This window comes from Phytophthora parasitica (genome assembly GCF_000247585.1).
Source record: "Phytophthora parasitica INRA-310 unplaced genomic scaffold supercont2.93, whole genome shotgun sequence".
In the NCBI taxonomy this organism is placed as follows: Eukaryota; Oomycota; class Peronosporomycetes; order Peronosporales; family Peronosporaceae; genus Phytophthora; species Phytophthora nicotianae.
The window spans coordinates 27,612-43,434 of NW_008649079.1; the positions used below are offsets into that span (position 1 = coordinate 27,612).

The 15,823-nt window shown below is 51.3% G+C and overlaps 8 protein-coding genes across 9 annotated transcripts; 3 read left to right on the forward strand and 5 right to left on the reverse strand.

Moving 5' to 3' along the window:
• Positions 1–36: 36 nt before the first annotated feature.
• PPTG_18845 (hypothetical protein) lies at positions 37–1,350 on the reverse strand (the record flags this gene model as incomplete). Its single annotated transcript, XM_008917023.1, has 6 exons — positions 37–129; positions 211–294; positions 372–631; positions 730–835; positions 918–1,011; positions 1,094–1,350. The coding sequence occupies 6 exons, from the start codon at positions 1,348–1,350 to the stop codon at positions 37–39; spliced, it is 894 nt and encodes a 297-aa protein (XP_008915271.1).
• Positions 861–4,575, forward strand: PPTG_18846. 2 transcript variants are annotated; one of them, XM_008917024.1, is made up of 3 exons: positions 861–1,642; positions 1,718–4,249; positions 4,318–4,575. In XM_008917024.1, exons 1-3 carry the CDS (start codon positions 1,512–1,514, stop codon positions 4,391–4,393), a joined length of 2,739 nt encoding a protein of 912 aa, XP_008915272.1. In that variant the 5' UTR covers positions 861–1,511; the 3' UTR covers positions 4,394–4,575. The 2 variants fall into 2 exon arrangements, with proteins under 2 accessions (XP_008915272.1, XP_008915273.1); XM_008917025.1 differs by having other exon boundaries at positions 861–4,249.
• PPTG_18847 (hypothetical protein) lies at positions 1,654–5,794 on the reverse strand. The gene is made up of 2 exons (XM_008917026.1): positions 5,649–5,794; positions 1,654–5,581 (listed from the first exon to the last, which is right to left on the reverse strand). The coding sequence occupies exons 1-2, from the start codon at positions 5,755–5,757 to the stop codon at positions 4,566–4,568; spliced, it is 1,125 nt and encodes a 374-aa protein (XP_008915274.1). The 5' UTR covers positions 5,758–5,794; the 3' UTR covers positions 1,654–4,565.
• PPTG_18848 (hypothetical protein) lies at positions 5,738–6,890 on the forward strand. Its single transcript, XM_008917027.1, has 3 exons — positions 5,738–6,165; positions 6,230–6,323; positions 6,399–6,890. The coding sequence occupies exons 1-3, from the start codon at positions 5,900–5,902 to the stop codon at positions 6,831–6,833; spliced, it is 795 nt and encodes a 264-aa protein (XP_008915275.1). The 5' UTR covers positions 5,738–5,899; the 3' UTR covers positions 6,834–6,890.
• Positions 6,888–8,242, reverse strand: PPTG_18849 (hypothetical protein; the record flags this gene model as incomplete). Its single annotated transcript, XM_008917028.1, has 4 exons — positions 6,888–7,046; positions 7,111–7,191; positions 7,255–7,578; positions 7,646–8,242. 4 exons carry the CDS (start codon positions 8,240–8,242, stop codon positions 6,909–6,911), a joined length of 1,140 nt encoding a protein of 379 aa, XP_008915276.1. The 3' UTR covers positions 6,888–6,908.
• Positions 8,243–8,512: 270 nt separating this feature from the next.
• Positions 8,513–10,050, reverse strand: PPTG_18850 (hypothetical protein; the record flags this gene model as incomplete). Its single annotated transcript, XM_008917029.1, has 2 exons — positions 8,513–9,705; positions 9,780–10,050. 2 exons carry the CDS (start codon positions 10,048–10,050, stop codon positions 8,513–8,515), a joined length of 1,464 nt encoding a protein of 487 aa, XP_008915277.1.
• Positions 10,051–11,086: 1,036 nt separating this feature from the next.
• On the reverse strand, positions 11,087–11,730 carry PPTG_18851 (hypothetical protein; the record flags this gene model as incomplete). Its single annotated transcript, XM_008917030.1, has 1 exon — positions 11,087–11,730. The coding sequence occupies one exon, from the start codon at positions 11,728–11,730 to the stop codon at positions 11,317–11,319; it is 414 nt and encodes a 137-aa protein (XP_008915278.1). The 3' UTR covers positions 11,087–11,316.
• Positions 11,731–14,948: 3,218 nt separating this feature from the next.
• On the forward strand, positions 14,949–15,563 carry PPTG_18852 (hypothetical protein; the record flags this gene model as incomplete). Its single annotated transcript, XM_008917031.1, has 1 exon — positions 14,949–15,563. One exon carries the CDS (start codon positions 14,949–14,951, stop codon positions 15,561–15,563), a length of 615 nt encoding a protein of 204 aa, XP_008915279.1.
• Between the last annotated feature and the right edge of the window lie 260 nt (positions 15,564–15,823).

A 15,823-nucleotide genomic window follows, 5' to 3' on the forward strand; every position in this document is an offset into this window, starting at 1 on the left:
GAAGGGTTTTTTGTTTAGGAAAATGCTCAACATGAACTAGAAGTCAAGCTCCTTGAGGCCAAGCCACTTGGTCATGTACAGGCACGAACGCGGAGAAATGACGTTCCCTTCCTGGCACTGGTCGAACACCTGGAAAAAAAAAATCAACGAAAACGAGAAAATTTGACGTCAGAAACAAAAAAAATGCCTGACTTGAAAAATTCGACGCACCGGACATACACCACACGGAGTCTCCGACAGGTAGTTGAACGTCGTAATTTGCTGTGAAACTTTGTACTTGACCTCGTGAGATGCCTACAAGAAGCAGAATATTGGCGATGAGGTGAGACAGAGACCACGACATACCGACAGGCGAAGCAGCAGTTACGTACACCAGGTGTGAGACGCACAGAGCGCACTTCCTCGACGCGACCATCGTACATGAGCGTCTGAATGATAGAGCGAATCTCCTCTGGACCCAGCGCCACCTTGGAGATGCCCGAGGCATGCACTTTGTCTGTAATCGCGTTCAACGTGCTCATTCCTGACGCCTTGATCACTTCGTACACGAACGTGCTGAGCGTGTCAATAAATACGTGATCGAACTCCTGCTCATTGTACCACGGGCCACCAGTAATCTCCGTCGAAGGCACTACAATCAGCAGTATATAGCATCATGCAGCAACATGTTAACACTACTTTCTTCATCATTTTGCTTCTCTATCCTCAATAACCCCACAGTCGACTTACCCAGGTCGAACAGCATGTACAGCTTCTTGTTCTTGCTGCTAATCGACTTGACCGACTTGACGAGACGGCGTGTCTCCAGCAGCCGCAACGTCTTGGTCACAATTTGCTACACGTAGAAGTAAAATATTCAGTCCTTCGTCAGCATTTTATCTTTACAACTCTTGTTAGCCTAGCAGCATTGTACGCACCTGTGGGATATTAGTATGTGACTTGATATCCCTGGTCCAGATGCCCTTGTTGCCTGCGCGCTCGATCTCCTGCAACACCAGGCGCTGCTCCAACCTGCCAAGTATTAACGCGAACAATGAGTATGTCCTCCTCAAAAGCTCCAATGTGCGCCAATACTCGCGCATCCGAAACATACGTGAGTCCTCGAATACGCTCAGCTTCTTCGGCGTCCACGATGCCATAGGAGAGCACACTGCCCTTCTTGAAAATCTTGATCTTGCCCTCGGTCAGCAGCGCATTGATTACGTCGGGAAGCTGCTCGTAGCCACCACCACCTTCGGCCTGGAAGTAATCGCGCACCTCTGCGTCCGTCACAGGCTCCCGGTAGTTCTTCAACAGGCCCAGGAACTTGGCCATGACGCTAGGCGCGCCGCTCTTGGACGACGAAGCCATGGCTGGTCGGGTACAACTATAAAGACTGGCAGAGATGACCAAAGAGACACGATGTATGATTGGGTGAAAATTGAAATTCCGGTTTCTCATTGGACATAAAAGTCGACTCTCGTGCTCGCCAACCAGTCAACTATCACACTAGCATTGGCTGCGACGTCGTCATGAAGTTCGCGTACCAGTTCCAGCACCTGTGCGGCAGCGTCTACTCGCAGGGCAACGTGGTCTTCACGCCTGATGGCAACTCGGTGCTCAGCCCTGTGGGCAACCGCATCACCCAGTTCGACCTCGTCAAGTTCGTACACATTGATACATTGGCAAACTGATATATTGGCCACTAATCTTTCGCAACAATTGTTGATTATTGCAGCAATACATCACGGACTTTCGCCTTTGAAGCGCGCAAGAATGTGGAGCGTGTGGCTGTCTCTCATGACTCGCGGCTATTGCTGGCTGTGGACGAGGACGGCCGTTGTTTGCTTGTCAACTTGAAGCGTGGTGCAGTACTGTACCGCTTTCACTTTAAGCAGCCTGTCAAGGCCTTAAACTTCAGTCCCGACGACCGCTACATTGCCGTTGCAATTGGTAACAAGGTGCAGCTGTGGCGCACTCCTGGTCTTGTTCGGGAATTTGCTCCGTTTGTGCTGCACCGCACGTATACTGGACATTACGCAGATGTGGTGAGCGTGTCGTGGTCGCACGACGCCAAGTTCTTCGTCACGGGTGCTGAGGATCTGTCAGCGCGTGTGTTCTCAGTGGACCCGTACCCAGGATTCAAGCCATTGACGCTCTCGGGTCACCGCGATGTGGTCGTTGGCGCGTTCTTCGCGGAAGATGACAGATCAATTTTCACAGTTGGACGGGATGGTGGCGCTTTCGAATGGAAATACAAATTACCAGATGTGGAGATGCTGGAACGGACCTCAGAGGAGAGCGAGGGGGAGGAGGAGAATGATGAGAAGGAGGACAAGGAAGGTGACGGTGCCAGCAGCGATGACAGCGACGACAGCGACAGTGAGGATGAAAGTGCTAGCAAGAAGCGCAAGCGTAAACTGTCCGAAGAGCAGGAATCTATCCCGGAAATTGCCCGTGCTACTAAATGGTACACTTGCCAGAAGCACGTGCTCAAGATGGACTTCGCCAAGGTGCTGTGTTGTACCTTCCACTCGTCCACTGGCATGCTCGTGGTTGGTTTTGGCAACGGCACATTTGGTCTGTATGAACTGCCTGCATTTGTGAACATCCACACGTTAAGTGTCACGCAGAACGAGTTGGAGACGGTAGCAGTGAACGCCACAGGCGAGTGGCTGGCCTTTGCGTCGCGTAAACTAGGTCAGCTGCTGGTCTGGGAGTGGCGATCGGAGACGTACGTGCTCAAGCAACAGGGCCACTACTTCGACCTTAACGCTGCGAGCTACTCACCAGACGGACGCTTGCTTGCCACAGGAGCCGACGATGCCAAACTCAAACTTTGGGACACAAACAGCGGCTTCTGCTACGTCACCTTCACAGAGCACTCGGCCCCGGTGACAGCAGTGCAGTTCGCTCCCTCTGGCCAAGCCGTTTTGAGTGCGTCGCTGGATGGTACCGTGCGTGCGTTCGACCTGAACCGGTACAAGAACTTCCGCGTCCTCACCACCCCAGAGCCCACACAATTCCTCTCACTAGCACTGGATCCGAGTGGCCAGGTTGTCTGTGCTGGTTCCATGGACCCGTTCAACGTGTACGTTTGGTCTTTGCAGACTGGACGTCTTACAGACGTCCTCAGTGGCCATACAGGCCCCGTAACTTCGCTGTCTTTTTCTCCTTCGTCCTCTGCGGAGCCTATTCTGGCATCGGCATCGTGGGACCATACGGTGCGTCTGTGGAATCTGTTTGCTAGCAAGAAGAGCTTCATCGAGCCCCTCGCCCACCCCACGGACGTACTGGCTGTTGCCTTCCGTCCGGATGGTAAACAACTGGCTTCGACTACACTCAACGGTGCGATCAACATTTGGGACGTCAAGGATGGTGAGCAAGTTGGTACGATTGACGGAAAGCGCGACATTGCTGGTGGTCGTAAGGAAGGAGATCGCATCACGGCTGCTAACAACCAGTTGACCAAGCACTTCACGAGTGTTTGCTACTCGGCTGACGGCTCGCTTCTGCTTGCCGGCGGACGCTCCAAGTTTGTGTGTATCTACGCAGTGGAGCCGCAGATTTTGCTCAAGAAGTTCCAGATCTCACACAATTTGTCGCTTGATGGCATCTTGGAGAAGCTTAACAACAAGAACGTTACTGAGAGCGGTCTCAGTAAGACTGAACTGGATGCTCATCTGGATGACTCGGAGGCTTCAGGTCGCAATGCTGGTGACAGTCTGGTAGGTGCAAAACGTGCTGTTGATCCCGGTAGTCGTCGCAAGAATATGGAGGTGCTGTCCAAGGCGGTTCTGTTCTCCCCGACGGGGCGTGCTTGGGCTGCTGCGACCACGGAAGGCTTGCTGATCTATGGGCTGGATGAGAGTCTGGCCTTCGACCCGTTTGAATTGGACGAGGATATCACACCCGAAACCATCACACAGACCCTGGCACGCCGCGAATACGCTCGTGCCTTGGTGATGGCGCTGCATCTGAACGAGGAACCGCTTATTGCTCGATGCGTGGAGGGTGTTCCTATCGCTAGCATCCCGCTAGTGGCACAGACTCTGCGTGGTGATATGTATCTGCAGCGATTGCTACAGCTGCTCGCCAAGCGGATGGAGCGTAGTCCACATCTCGAGTTCTACCTTCAGTGGAGTCTTGCAGTGCTTAACACTCATGGCCAGACTTTGCGTGATGACCCGTCGAGCAGTGCTACGTGTCTGCCGACCCTGCGTTCGCTGCAGAAGAGCATTGCACGCCATCTGCAGGACCTCGCCAAGATGTACGCTGATGTCGTCCTTGATGAGAATTGTGTGCTTAGTACTGACAGTTTTGTGTTTGTTTTTGCAGTTGTGATGACAACCAGTTTACGCTCAGTTACCTCAAGAACCTTAGCAAGATGCAGCAGATGCAGAAGACCCAATAGATGGCAGTGCGCCGGAAAGATCGCTAGTTAATTCCCGTATCTGTTGAAGGATAGTCTTCATGGTCATCAAGCTGGAATGACATGGGATCGAAGTAATAAATAGACTCATTGTGCTTCTCCATGCTGCTCGACGTCATCTGCACAGCTCCTTACACATTCTTGGCAAATCTTTTCACTTGGATGGGTCCTTTGTGCCATTGCTCTCCATGTTACTATCGCCATCAGCTTCAACACTTGGAGTCCACATCTTGATGTCTCGATTGGAGCCCGATACCATCAGTGCGCGAGTCGGATGAGCTGCGAGTGCAAGTACTGGATGGTCGTGGCCGGTCAAGACAGAAGTTACGTCCTGTGAGCCCACATTCCACATGAAAATACGGTTGTCCTCCGATCCACAGGCCACAACTGGCTGCTTGTTCCATTGCTGCTCCAGGAAGGCGCACTGCATGCTGAACTTGCGATTAACATGGCCGCTGTACGTGCGTACACAGATATCGCGCATGTAGTCCCAGAGACGCACCGTGCCATCGAGAGCCGAGCTGAGCACATATCGTCCATTCGGGGAAAACCTCGCACTGCCCACAGGCGCTGCCGGCTCCGTAATAATTGTGCGCAGACACTGACGAGAAGCCACATCCCATACACGCACCAGGCCGTCGTATCCGGCCGTGACCAGCAGCGAGCCGTCCGTCGGGTGGAACTGCACGCTCACCACCGGCTCCTGATGAGCGCCAATGTCAGCAACTGTCCTACCATTACGGACATCCCAGAGCCTCACGTTCTCGTCATGTGAGCCCGTGGCTACCAGCGATCCCTGCGGGTTGAAGGCCACGCAGCTGACAAAACCTGTATGCGACTCCACGGGTGGATCCGTCGCCACAACTCCAGAGCTAATCCCGTCTTCGTCGAGCCCCAAGGTCGTAGAGGACCCCTCCAATAATGACAATGGAATGGTGAGGGCAGCGTCCAAGCTCCGGTGGGTGGCGCCTAGCGTGGCTAGCGTCTTGGCCGTTTCCACATCCCAAAGTCGCGCCGTGCGGTCGTCTGAAGCCGATGCCAAATGCCGGGAGTCTGGCGACCAACAGGCATCAGATACTCCAGCCTCGTGTCCGTATAGTGAGGCCTTGGGCGACGTCTCCAGCTCGTTCGTGGACGTCAAACGCCAAATTTTAACTGAGGAATCGGCGGCTGCAGGTAGAAGGCGTTAAGAGGGGTATGTATTGAGGTATTGAGAGAGCGTGGCAGGTGTACATACATGAGGAAGCTAGGAGACCCTTATCAGGTGAGAAGGAGAGGCTGGATATGGGTTTGGCGTGCACGGAGAGTGTCTGATGCGCGCACCAAGCTGCCGGTGGTGGTGTCATGATCGGGTATTGTTTATGGCGAATAACAGCTATAACAACATTTGTTAAGAACAGTGACCAATATTTGGTCTAATTTTTGGTCCTTTGATTTTCGAGAACTTTGTACGGTATCCGTCATTTTGATTTTTTTTTCCCACAGACCATGGAGTCACGTTTCGAGGTGCTGGAAGAGGAGACGCACTACCCTGCGACGCACCCCAAGAGCGTCGATAAGCAGGCAAACAACCAGCCAGAAGTGGCGCTCGAAGAGAAGGAGGAAGAGACGCTGGAGCAGCAGCTAGAACGTCTCGTGCTAAGCGTCAAGAACGACGACGAAACTGAGGAAGCGCAAGGAGACGAGAAAGATGCTTCTATAGACAACACGGAGAACGTGAAGAAGGCGTCGGGCGCCAAGGAGCTTGGTAACAAGTGCGTCACAATAGTTTAAATATCTTCATTGCAAAAACGGTTATTAACAATAATTGTACTCCAGATTTTTCTCGCGAGGTAGCTACCTGGACGCCATTGAGTGCTACACAACGGCGCTAAAACTTTGCCCAGCCGAGGAGGAATATGCATACAACCGGGTACATTATTTTGATTTTTTTTTTTTGCCATATTGGTGTTTTCAATTAACATTCTTTGGGCCATTATTCATGCAGGCGGTGTACTTTAGCAACCGGGCTGCGTGTCTGATGCATCTGGGACGGACTGAGGAGTCAGTGGACGACTGCACGCAGGCCGTGACGCTGTCGTCTACATACGTGAAGGCGCTCTTACGGCGAGCGGAGGCGCTCGAGAAGTTGGATAGACTGGAGGAAGCTCTGGCAGACTATGACACCGTACTGAAGATCGACCCGACGGTGCGGACGGCGGTGAAGGGCCATGAGCGACTACAGAAGATCGTACACGAGCGGCAGGAGAAGATGAAGGCGGAAATGCTGGACAAGCTTAAGGGATTCGGTAATACGATCCTGGGCAAGTTCGGGCTAAGCACCGACAACTTCCAGATGGTACAGGACCCCGCTACGGGATCGTACAGCATTAACTTCCAGCAGAACCCAGGACAGCAACAGCAACAGCAACAGCAGAAGTAGACAACGAGTCATACGCGTATAACGTGGTTCTGTTAAAAAAAGTTGACTTCTGGCCCCAGTTTAAAGTGCCCGGTTCTACTTCTTCTTGCCTTTCTTGCCTCCTTTCTTGCCGCCACCTCCTTTCTTGTTCTTTGCGACCATCTTTGCATATTCTCGGCGGCAAAGAACCCCGCGGTAAACCTTTTGGATCCTGGTAGCCGCGTTGAAAATCATCTATGCACACAAATACAAGCGACTTAGCTTCTGTTTCATTCAAAATACCACAATGTCCACGTGCCATTTGCTTCTCACGCTCGCGTGCTCGGATTTCATCCAATACGTGCTCCTCGGCATCAATTCGAGATTGCTCCTCATCGATCTACCAACATACAACGCATGAGATTTTTATGAAAATTTGTAGTAACAGAATGAAGATGCTCACCTTGAGAAAGTGTTCATTGAACTGCTCACATTGCTCGCGTTCCTTCCGGAAGGTCTCTTCCAGTGCGACTAGTTCGGCTCCCATGGCCTCCATCTCACTGTCAAACTTCTCCACCACTGCTGCAACCTCGGCAGCCATCTTACACTTCTTCTTGCGAAGTGCATCTTCTTCTTCCTGATGTTCCTGAACCATCTTACCAGCTCGCAACTCTAACGCAGAAGCTTGATCCAACAACGTCTTCATTTCTTCTGAGTGTTGGTCATGCGCCTTGGATTGTGCCTCCTTGAGATCGCTCTCGATCATTGTTAGTTCATGCGAAGCAGTCTATCAGGACAGTGACAGATACGTGAACACCGAGGTAAAATCTATAACACTTGGAGCAGCTCAGTACCTGATTGATCGTATGCAGTTCGGTTCGCAGCTTTTGCACCTGTGCATCCAATAGAGCCACCTCTTCCTCCTTGGTTTTCCGCATCTCGGTTAGTTTCTCTCGAATAGCCAAGCGTTCATCTTCCGCTTGCTTCATGCGACTTTCAGCCACTGCCATGAGCTCCTTTTTGGATTTGGCATCTTCCAACGTCTTGTCCAATTGTGTGTGCGTGAGATCCGTAAGCTCAGACAACGCCTTCACCAGCATTTGCAAGTCCTCGGATCGATCGTGAGCTGTTGTGCCCTTATGGTATAGCACCTCCACAGCCACTGGATTTTCGCGCAGGTCTCGACAAAGAGCTCTTGCTGTCACTCGAACTTGATCAGCAATGTCATCTTGACGATTGTCCATTGCTTGGGTAGCCTGATGATAGAGCTGCTCCCAACGCCAATGTTCACGTAACAGCTCAGCAGAGTTGAGGCAACGACTCTCACGCAGCGATTCAAGAAGCGAGTTTTGCGGCTCAAGTGGCACATACGTGAGGTAGTTGAGGCGATCCAGAAGATCGCCCATGACTGCCATCATGCGCTGCGACTCGACATTGGTTAACTTCTGCATTGGTGAAGTTTATTAGCACGGTTTATCGAGAACGGTCTTCATGAAGAGCCGCGAAGCTATAGCGAGAGTTTTTATACTTTTTTTCTGGTTGTGGTCAAACACGAGCAGATCGACTCGCTTCTCGAAATTTGCTGAAGTTGTACTTCGTATTTCGAGGCCGTAAGTAAGTGTAGTGCAAGAGCGAGTAGAATGCAACAGTTTTCATGATTTATCAGCACTCGTTGAAAAAACATTTACCATAACGTTTCGCATCTTCAGCGACGCCGACACTTAAGACGTGCACTCCTTGCCTTCAGTACCGTCGGCAGGAATGTACCAGCAGTGTTTCGTTTGCACTCCACCGGCAGTCGTATCGCTCATGGTCGACCCGAACGACCACGAGTTGTCAGCCGTGTGGTATTGCACCTTCAGCCATTCTTCCGACGCCTCCAGCGAGAAGAAACCGTACTCGTCACCAGTGTACGTCCACACGTTAGTAGCATACTTGGCTGCGTACGTCGTAAGACCACTGGCAGATTCCTTCTGAATACCACCACCAGCTCCGTTCTCCACGAAATGCACGCCCAGCGACTCCGAGTAGTCATGCTTCTCACCGTGCGTGTGGCCGTAAACCCACGCGTGAATACCAGAACCCTCCAGGATGTCAAACCACTCCTGCATACCCTTCTCGTCGTAGTGCACGTGGGGGCTGTAGTGGCTGTTGACAATCTTCCACGTTGCAGTGGACGTCGCTACCTTCTCAGCAAGTTGCTTGCGCGAGTCATCACTCCACTCCTTGAACTTGGCAAAGCACGCGTCGTACATATCCGTGTCACCCCCAGCGCAGAATTCATGTCCACGTGCAACACCCTTGCACGAATCGTCATCACCTTCCGAGTAGGCAAAACACTGGCAACACACCTGGAGAGCAGCGTGCACGTCGGCATCGCCAGTGTCTACATTGAAGATATCAATGCTAACACCCGAGTCTTCGTCTTCAATCGAGTAGACGTAGAAGTGGTCCTTCAGCACCCAGCGGTTGTCGTTGGGGCTCGTGTACTCTTGCTGCCACTTGAACTTGTTCTCCAGACCCTCAACGATTTCATCAGCACTTTTACACTTGGCGTTTTCATCACCTTTCGAGCAGATGAAGCTACCACCACCGTAGTCGTGGTTACCCACAACGTTCACGAAGGGGATTGTAGCTAGGTTATCGCCACTGAACTTTTTCTCGAAAGTCGTGGTGAAACGCGAATCGCGTCCTTCCTCACTGTTAATACCAGTCCAGTAGAAGTTGTCACCGTGTCCAAGGATAGCCTTGGGCTTGATGTCGGCATTGCCCGCTTGTGTATTCATGAGGCTGGCTACGACATCTTCTGCCACGATATCGAAGTTGGTGTAAGTGTCGGAGCGCGTGCAGCATGAGTCCTGGTAAATGGTCGTTCCCCAGTCACCGACGGCAAACGCTGCCAAAGAAAACTTTGCTATTTAGCGTTACAAAGAGGAACACGTTAGTTTTGGTTTCTAGTCGGTCATTTTAAACAAGTGTCACTCGTACCGGAGGTTGGGTCAGAAGTGATTGAGCTTGAGCGTGAACTTGTGCTGTTGCCCTTCTTGGACGGCTTGCTCGTACTTCCAGATGAAGTGGTGGTCGAGCTGTCGCTAGTGCCACCAGATACATTTGAACCAGAGCCGGAGCTAGCAGTCCCTGACGACTCGGTGGCGGAGCTGCTGCTGTCTGACTGGCGAGTCACTATCACTGCAGCGATGACACCGATCACTGCGATGACCACCACAACACCGGTGAGCTGGGCCTTCTTGGACAGCATGGTGCCAACTTAAGCAATGGGTTCTGTAGGAGTACCGCTACAACTGCGGTATGTCGTGTAGTGCTGCGGAAAAGCTGAACGCCCCCTCTTCGGCAAAAGTTGGAATGATAGGGCTGTTCTTTAGTGAGGACGTGGCAACACAAGCAGTTGAAAGCCTATCCCAAACGCAAGCATCCGTACCGTCTGGCTCTCCATATTTTAATCGATTCAATCTCAGATTACCACAACTGATCTGCTCTCATCAAAACATGAATCTTTTCATGGTCGACTCCGGTAGAGTGCACCTAGAAGGGTTGCTGCTACACATGATGTTCATGCGGTTGTATTCCACCGAATTCCTAGTGCATTCAAAAATCCATCCAACATCACCATGGAAATACGCACGCAAGCTAATACGTCAAACGAATGCTCTAACCTTAAAGCTTGCACAATGCGAAACACGATTTACATGTTAGTCACGTCAACTTTTTTATGGCCATTTTTCAGGCCTTCAAAAAATCAGTTTATATTTTAAATTCTCTAGAATCTGGTTTTTCCGGAAGCTGTTGTAAATACTAGCGAATAGGAGTGCTTTACGTTCTGTACAAGTGAAATTCACAGCGAAAATATAATTTATTGAATAATGATACCATATTGAATTTAAAATGACATTCAAAGGTTTATGCGTTGTACTAGTTTTTTCTTGATAAACATTTTCAAATAAAGGAATTTTCGCTCACCAGAACTGCATAACAGAATTTCCTTCTCAAAGAATTTTGCCACTAGCATTTCTTAATTGAATTATTGTTTTTCAAAAGCATAAACTCGATTAGCTGCGAAATTCTCTGAGATTTATTTCAGAGTCTACCCCCTCGAAAACTTCATAATTATATGATCCTATAGAGGTAACCTCTTTAAATCAATACGCTTGATATATTCGTAAGACTAATACCCTAGTAGACATTTGCAAAACATCTCTGTAAATTAAAGTGTAACGTGTCTGTGTTTAGCCCTGCACGCCGAGCTTTGGTCGACCAGCGCCGATCGGTCCAAGAATCCGTTGGCTGTCGGTAGGAAACTTTCACTACCCCGTCGGTGTATATCGTACTGACACACGACCTATTTGTATTCCGTTTCGTTTACAATTGTAGGCTACGACTAGTTAGCTACGCCAGCCGTGATCCCTACCGTCCGTCCGTCCGTTCGTCCGTTCAATTCGTTCGTCGATGTCCAAGCACAAGTTGCCACCCGTTGACCACTTGGATTCAGCACCGAGAGTGCGTCACCCTACTCGTCGCAGTCGTCAAGAAGCTCGGAGACCGTTGCCTCCTGCTCGTCCTTGTCCGCCTTCCGTCCGTCCAACTGGCCCAGTACTCGTACACCGGCGTGTCCGAGTCCTAGTCCGTCCACCGTTCGTCCGTCTGTCCGCTGTTCGTCCGCTATCCGTCGTTGTGCGAGATTCTGTCGAGTCCCGGTCGTCACTTGGTCGCGTTTCGTGCTGGTGAGCTCGTCTGTGCTCCACCTGCCCCGATGCCGTCCAATTCGCAAGTGAGACCTGCTGGGTTTCGTCCCAGTGGAATTCGAAGCTCTCACCACCCGTCGGTCCCCTAGTTTCGTCTGGCGTGGCGGTCTTGGGTCACCCATCAGCTGCTTCGGGGTGGTCCTCCCTGGGTTCACTCGCTTCCGTGGAATGGCACCCATGCCTACTTCAATACCCGGCAACGCTTTGCTTGTATCAGCACACTGAGCCTCATTACAAAAGGGTGAGAGTGTCCGAAAATCTTATTTATTAGTGTACTAAAGTTGCGGGTATTTTTTTATTGCGAGCTCTCATTATTTATACCTGCGTTGTTTTGGAATCATCCAAATGCATGGCGATCCTGTTGGGGACGGTCCAATCTTCGCGCAATAGGCAGCTGCATTTATCTCGTTATTTATTTTTGCGTTTTGTTTCAGAGTTAAATACAATAAACGGCTTACTCCATAGTGCTATTTACCTAATGATTTGAACACGGGATTAGTTGGGCCCTGGATTTACACAGACCTCTTTGGCAGAACTAACCGAAGTTTGGCAATTTTTGCACATCTGACCAGGACTGTTCATACAGTTTACTGAAGAATAGGCCGAAAAAAAGCTTAAGCAATAGGAGACTAGAATAAAGCGCTGACGTCCTCACAGTCGACAGAAAATGACGAAGAGAAACAACGCAATAAGGAGATGCCGACTTCGTGTCCACCTACTGGGCCAGCGGTAGATCCTCCGGGAAGTAGCCAGTTCATTCAACTGCATCTGCTAAAGCGAGTAGTGGTTGAGTTAGCATGGCGACTAACCCACGATTGCTGTAGCGATCTGTTGATGGTGTTGCAGCGTTTTGAAGCGTTGTCTTCATGGGTCAAGCGTATTACGTAAGAAATGGAGACGATCAACACAGAATGGCCTCTAGTTCTGCTACAGCACAACGGCATTGCAGACTGACTAACCCCTAATCGTCATTCTCTACTAACGAAGCGAAAGAAACGTGAAGTTTGCTTATCCGAAACTCTTCATTGCATGACGAATGTCTACAGTGCTACCACATTAACACTTGGCAGGAGTCGTATCAACGTCTCCTGTCGGCTGTAGTTGTGGTAGCGCTGCAAATAGCCGTCAGTGAATAGCACATCGCTGTAGAAAATAACTGCTTCGAATTCAACCACTTGAGTTGCAGTAAACTTGCCAGGGTAGAGATTTCAAAGCTTCTCCGTGCGCAGCACGATTTTGTCGATTAGTCTATTTTAGACTCGACTATCTCAAAACCTCGTTGTCGAAGTCAATGGGCGCGATGTCGATTGAAGTATCTTATTGAGCGTGCTGACTCCCTTTTGACCAATCAGCTGATAAGAAGGAATTGACGTTAGTAAATCAACAGCAAGGTTCCAGTTCACATTATCAAATGTCGAATCTAGTAGACATCGTGTGCTGTACTTAGAGATTCGAAATGCCTTAAAATTTCACCGCTCACTTCATAGCAAGAGAGATCCACTGACTGGCACTAAATTCATTCTACATATCTACCCGTCCTCTACAAACAGAGGCATCCTGTCATTTTCTTGCTCTCTGTTGGTCAGCTTCTTCCGCTTAGGTGAGACTCCCTCCAGCCAACTCGTAAAATATGGCAAGAGATATCATGATACACATAAGTTTAGGACAACGATACAGTGGACGCTAAGCCGGTAGCACAACGCGTATGCAGGGTGGCACCGCAGTTCCGTGGCATACTGTTCGACTTGATCAAGGGCCTGTTGTCCGCTAAGATCATTAGGATGTCTAGCTCTCTGTGGGCGTCGCCGATTGTGGTGGTAATCAAGAAGAATGGCGTCGACATCTGACTCTACATTGATTACCGCGTCGTAAACAGCTTGACGAGCCTCATGGTGTACCCCATGCCGCTGATCAACGATCGGCTCGAAGACTTGACAAGGTGCTCTGGTACTGTTCGCTGGATATGGCGAGCGGATTCTGGCTCGTGAAAATGGCTGAGAGAGCCCGCCTGGTGTCGGCCTTCACCACACCATTCGGCCTGTTCGAATGGCTGCGCATGCCCTTTGGGCTGAAGAACGCACCACAAATTTATCAGCGACTCTTGGACAATGCGCTGTACGAGCGATCAATCCGGCGCGGCGGACGTATTCCAGGTTGGTGAACCGGACACGGACTCTGGATCGCCGGCGCTTGATTGTCGATCGTACATCGACGACATCTTGGTGACTGCTGAGCCCTGGGACTCTCTCTCCGACAAGGTATGGACGCGTGTGACCGGTGGAACTTGTAGATCAGCGTGGTGAAAAGCTTTTGGAGATGCCACAAGGTAGACTACCTAATACATCGCGTATCGGCGGATGGCCTCGAAACTCACCTGAAGAACTTGGAGACACTGACGACTCTGCCTTTCCCAGGAACGTTGCTATCGATACAGTCCTTCCTCGGAAGCCTCAACTACGACAGTAGGTGTATCGAGGACTTCGCGATATACGACTCGATCCTGTACGAGCTGCGAGAAGTCGACTTCCACGAGAATCGGAACCCAGGTCAAAAGACTGGGGACGAAGTCCAGTCCAATGAGAAGGAGCAAATCTCGCAGACGGGCGAAATGAACAAGTGGGATCGGGCGCAGGCGACGTTTGAGATGTTGAAGAACAAGATCGCGACGGTGCCCGTGCTGCGCCATTTTGATCCAGATCGGATGTCTGTTGTCGTGGTATATGGTATCGATTGGGCGATCTCCGCAGCCTTAGTGCAAGAGCAATATGCCGGTAGCATTCACCAGTCGTACGCTGAAGCCCAACGAACTCAACTATGGTATGGTCGAAAAAGAGATCCTGGCTCTTCTCCGGATCCTGGACGCGTGCTACTCCACGCTGGGCACGAGGCCAAACAAGTTTTTAACGCGGCACTCCACTCTAGCGTGGCTGATGCGATCTTTGGGACTCCAAGGCAGACTAGGCAACTGGGCGGCGCTGCTATCCCCCTGAACACTCGAGATTGCCAAGTGTACACGCGACGAAGATGAGATCCTGGGTACGAATCCGGCGAGCATCACGCCCCGGGAAAGTGTCGACTCGATCTTGTCGTCTATCGCGCCGAGGAAGCAGCCACGCCAGCTGATTCCAGCGGTGCTACCTACGGTTGAACAAGGCGAAGAACTGTTAGTCGCGAGTTTCGATGGATCGGCACGAGTCAAACGAGGCGGTGGAGCGTGTAGCGCTATTGTCTGGAAGTTACCTGAATGAATCGTCGTCGCAGCAGACTCGAAGTACTTGCCCGACCTAACGGTGAATGAGGCGGAGTACCAGGGCCTGTTGTTAGCCTTGATCTACTCTCCAGCTTGGCCCGGGGACGCCTGATCATCTGCGGGGACTCCAACTTGGTAATACGGCAGATGCGAGGTGAGATCGAGTGCAAGGCACCAGGCCTGACTCCTCTTCGTCAACGGGCATTAGATCGGCTGAGAATGCGGCCAGCTCACGAGTTCCTGCATGTCAAACGAGATTGGAATCAGAGCGCGGATCGGTTGGCCAGCACAGCATTGAATCAGCAAGAAGGCGCAGTAGTTACATCGGAAGCGGATCGCGACGATCTGGCTGTCCTTAACCGGTTTCAGGAACTTCTGCTCCCGAAGGACGATGGGCCTGTCGCCCGGATTGCCGCGGTGACCCGATCGCGAGCACGCTTGGAGAGCTCGCCAAAAGTGCTGCAGTTGATTGTGGTACAACGCATCAGGACGGACGGGATTCTACGAGCACAGAACGAGGAGAAGTGGATCATAGACCTCAAGGCGTACCTGCCAGGCAACTTGGAGAGGCTAGATGCTAGTGAGGCGCGAGCTTGCGGCAAAATCACGCGCGACTACGATGTTGACGAAGGTGGGCTGCTGCTTTACTGTCATCGCGCAGGAAGAGACGACGGTGACCGCGACCGGCTGGCGAAGCTGGTGGTACCGGAAGACCTGCAGCAAGATGTACTCCACCATTATCATACGAGTCTGGAGGAATGACATCAGGGGTCGGAAGAACGTACCAGCGCGAGCTCGATGAAGACGAGTACGAGGTGAAGCGGATTGCTGATATGCGCTCGAGCAAGAAAACCCGATACAGTCGCACTCGACGCGAGTACCTGATCTTCTGGAGAGGCTATGCCGAGCCGTCGTGGGTCGACGAGACCGATCTCAGCTGTGGAGCGTTGCTGAGCGACTTCGAGCGGGGGCGGACAGATCGCAACCGTTTTGAAGCGATGCAGTCGCATGAGGAGTGGTGG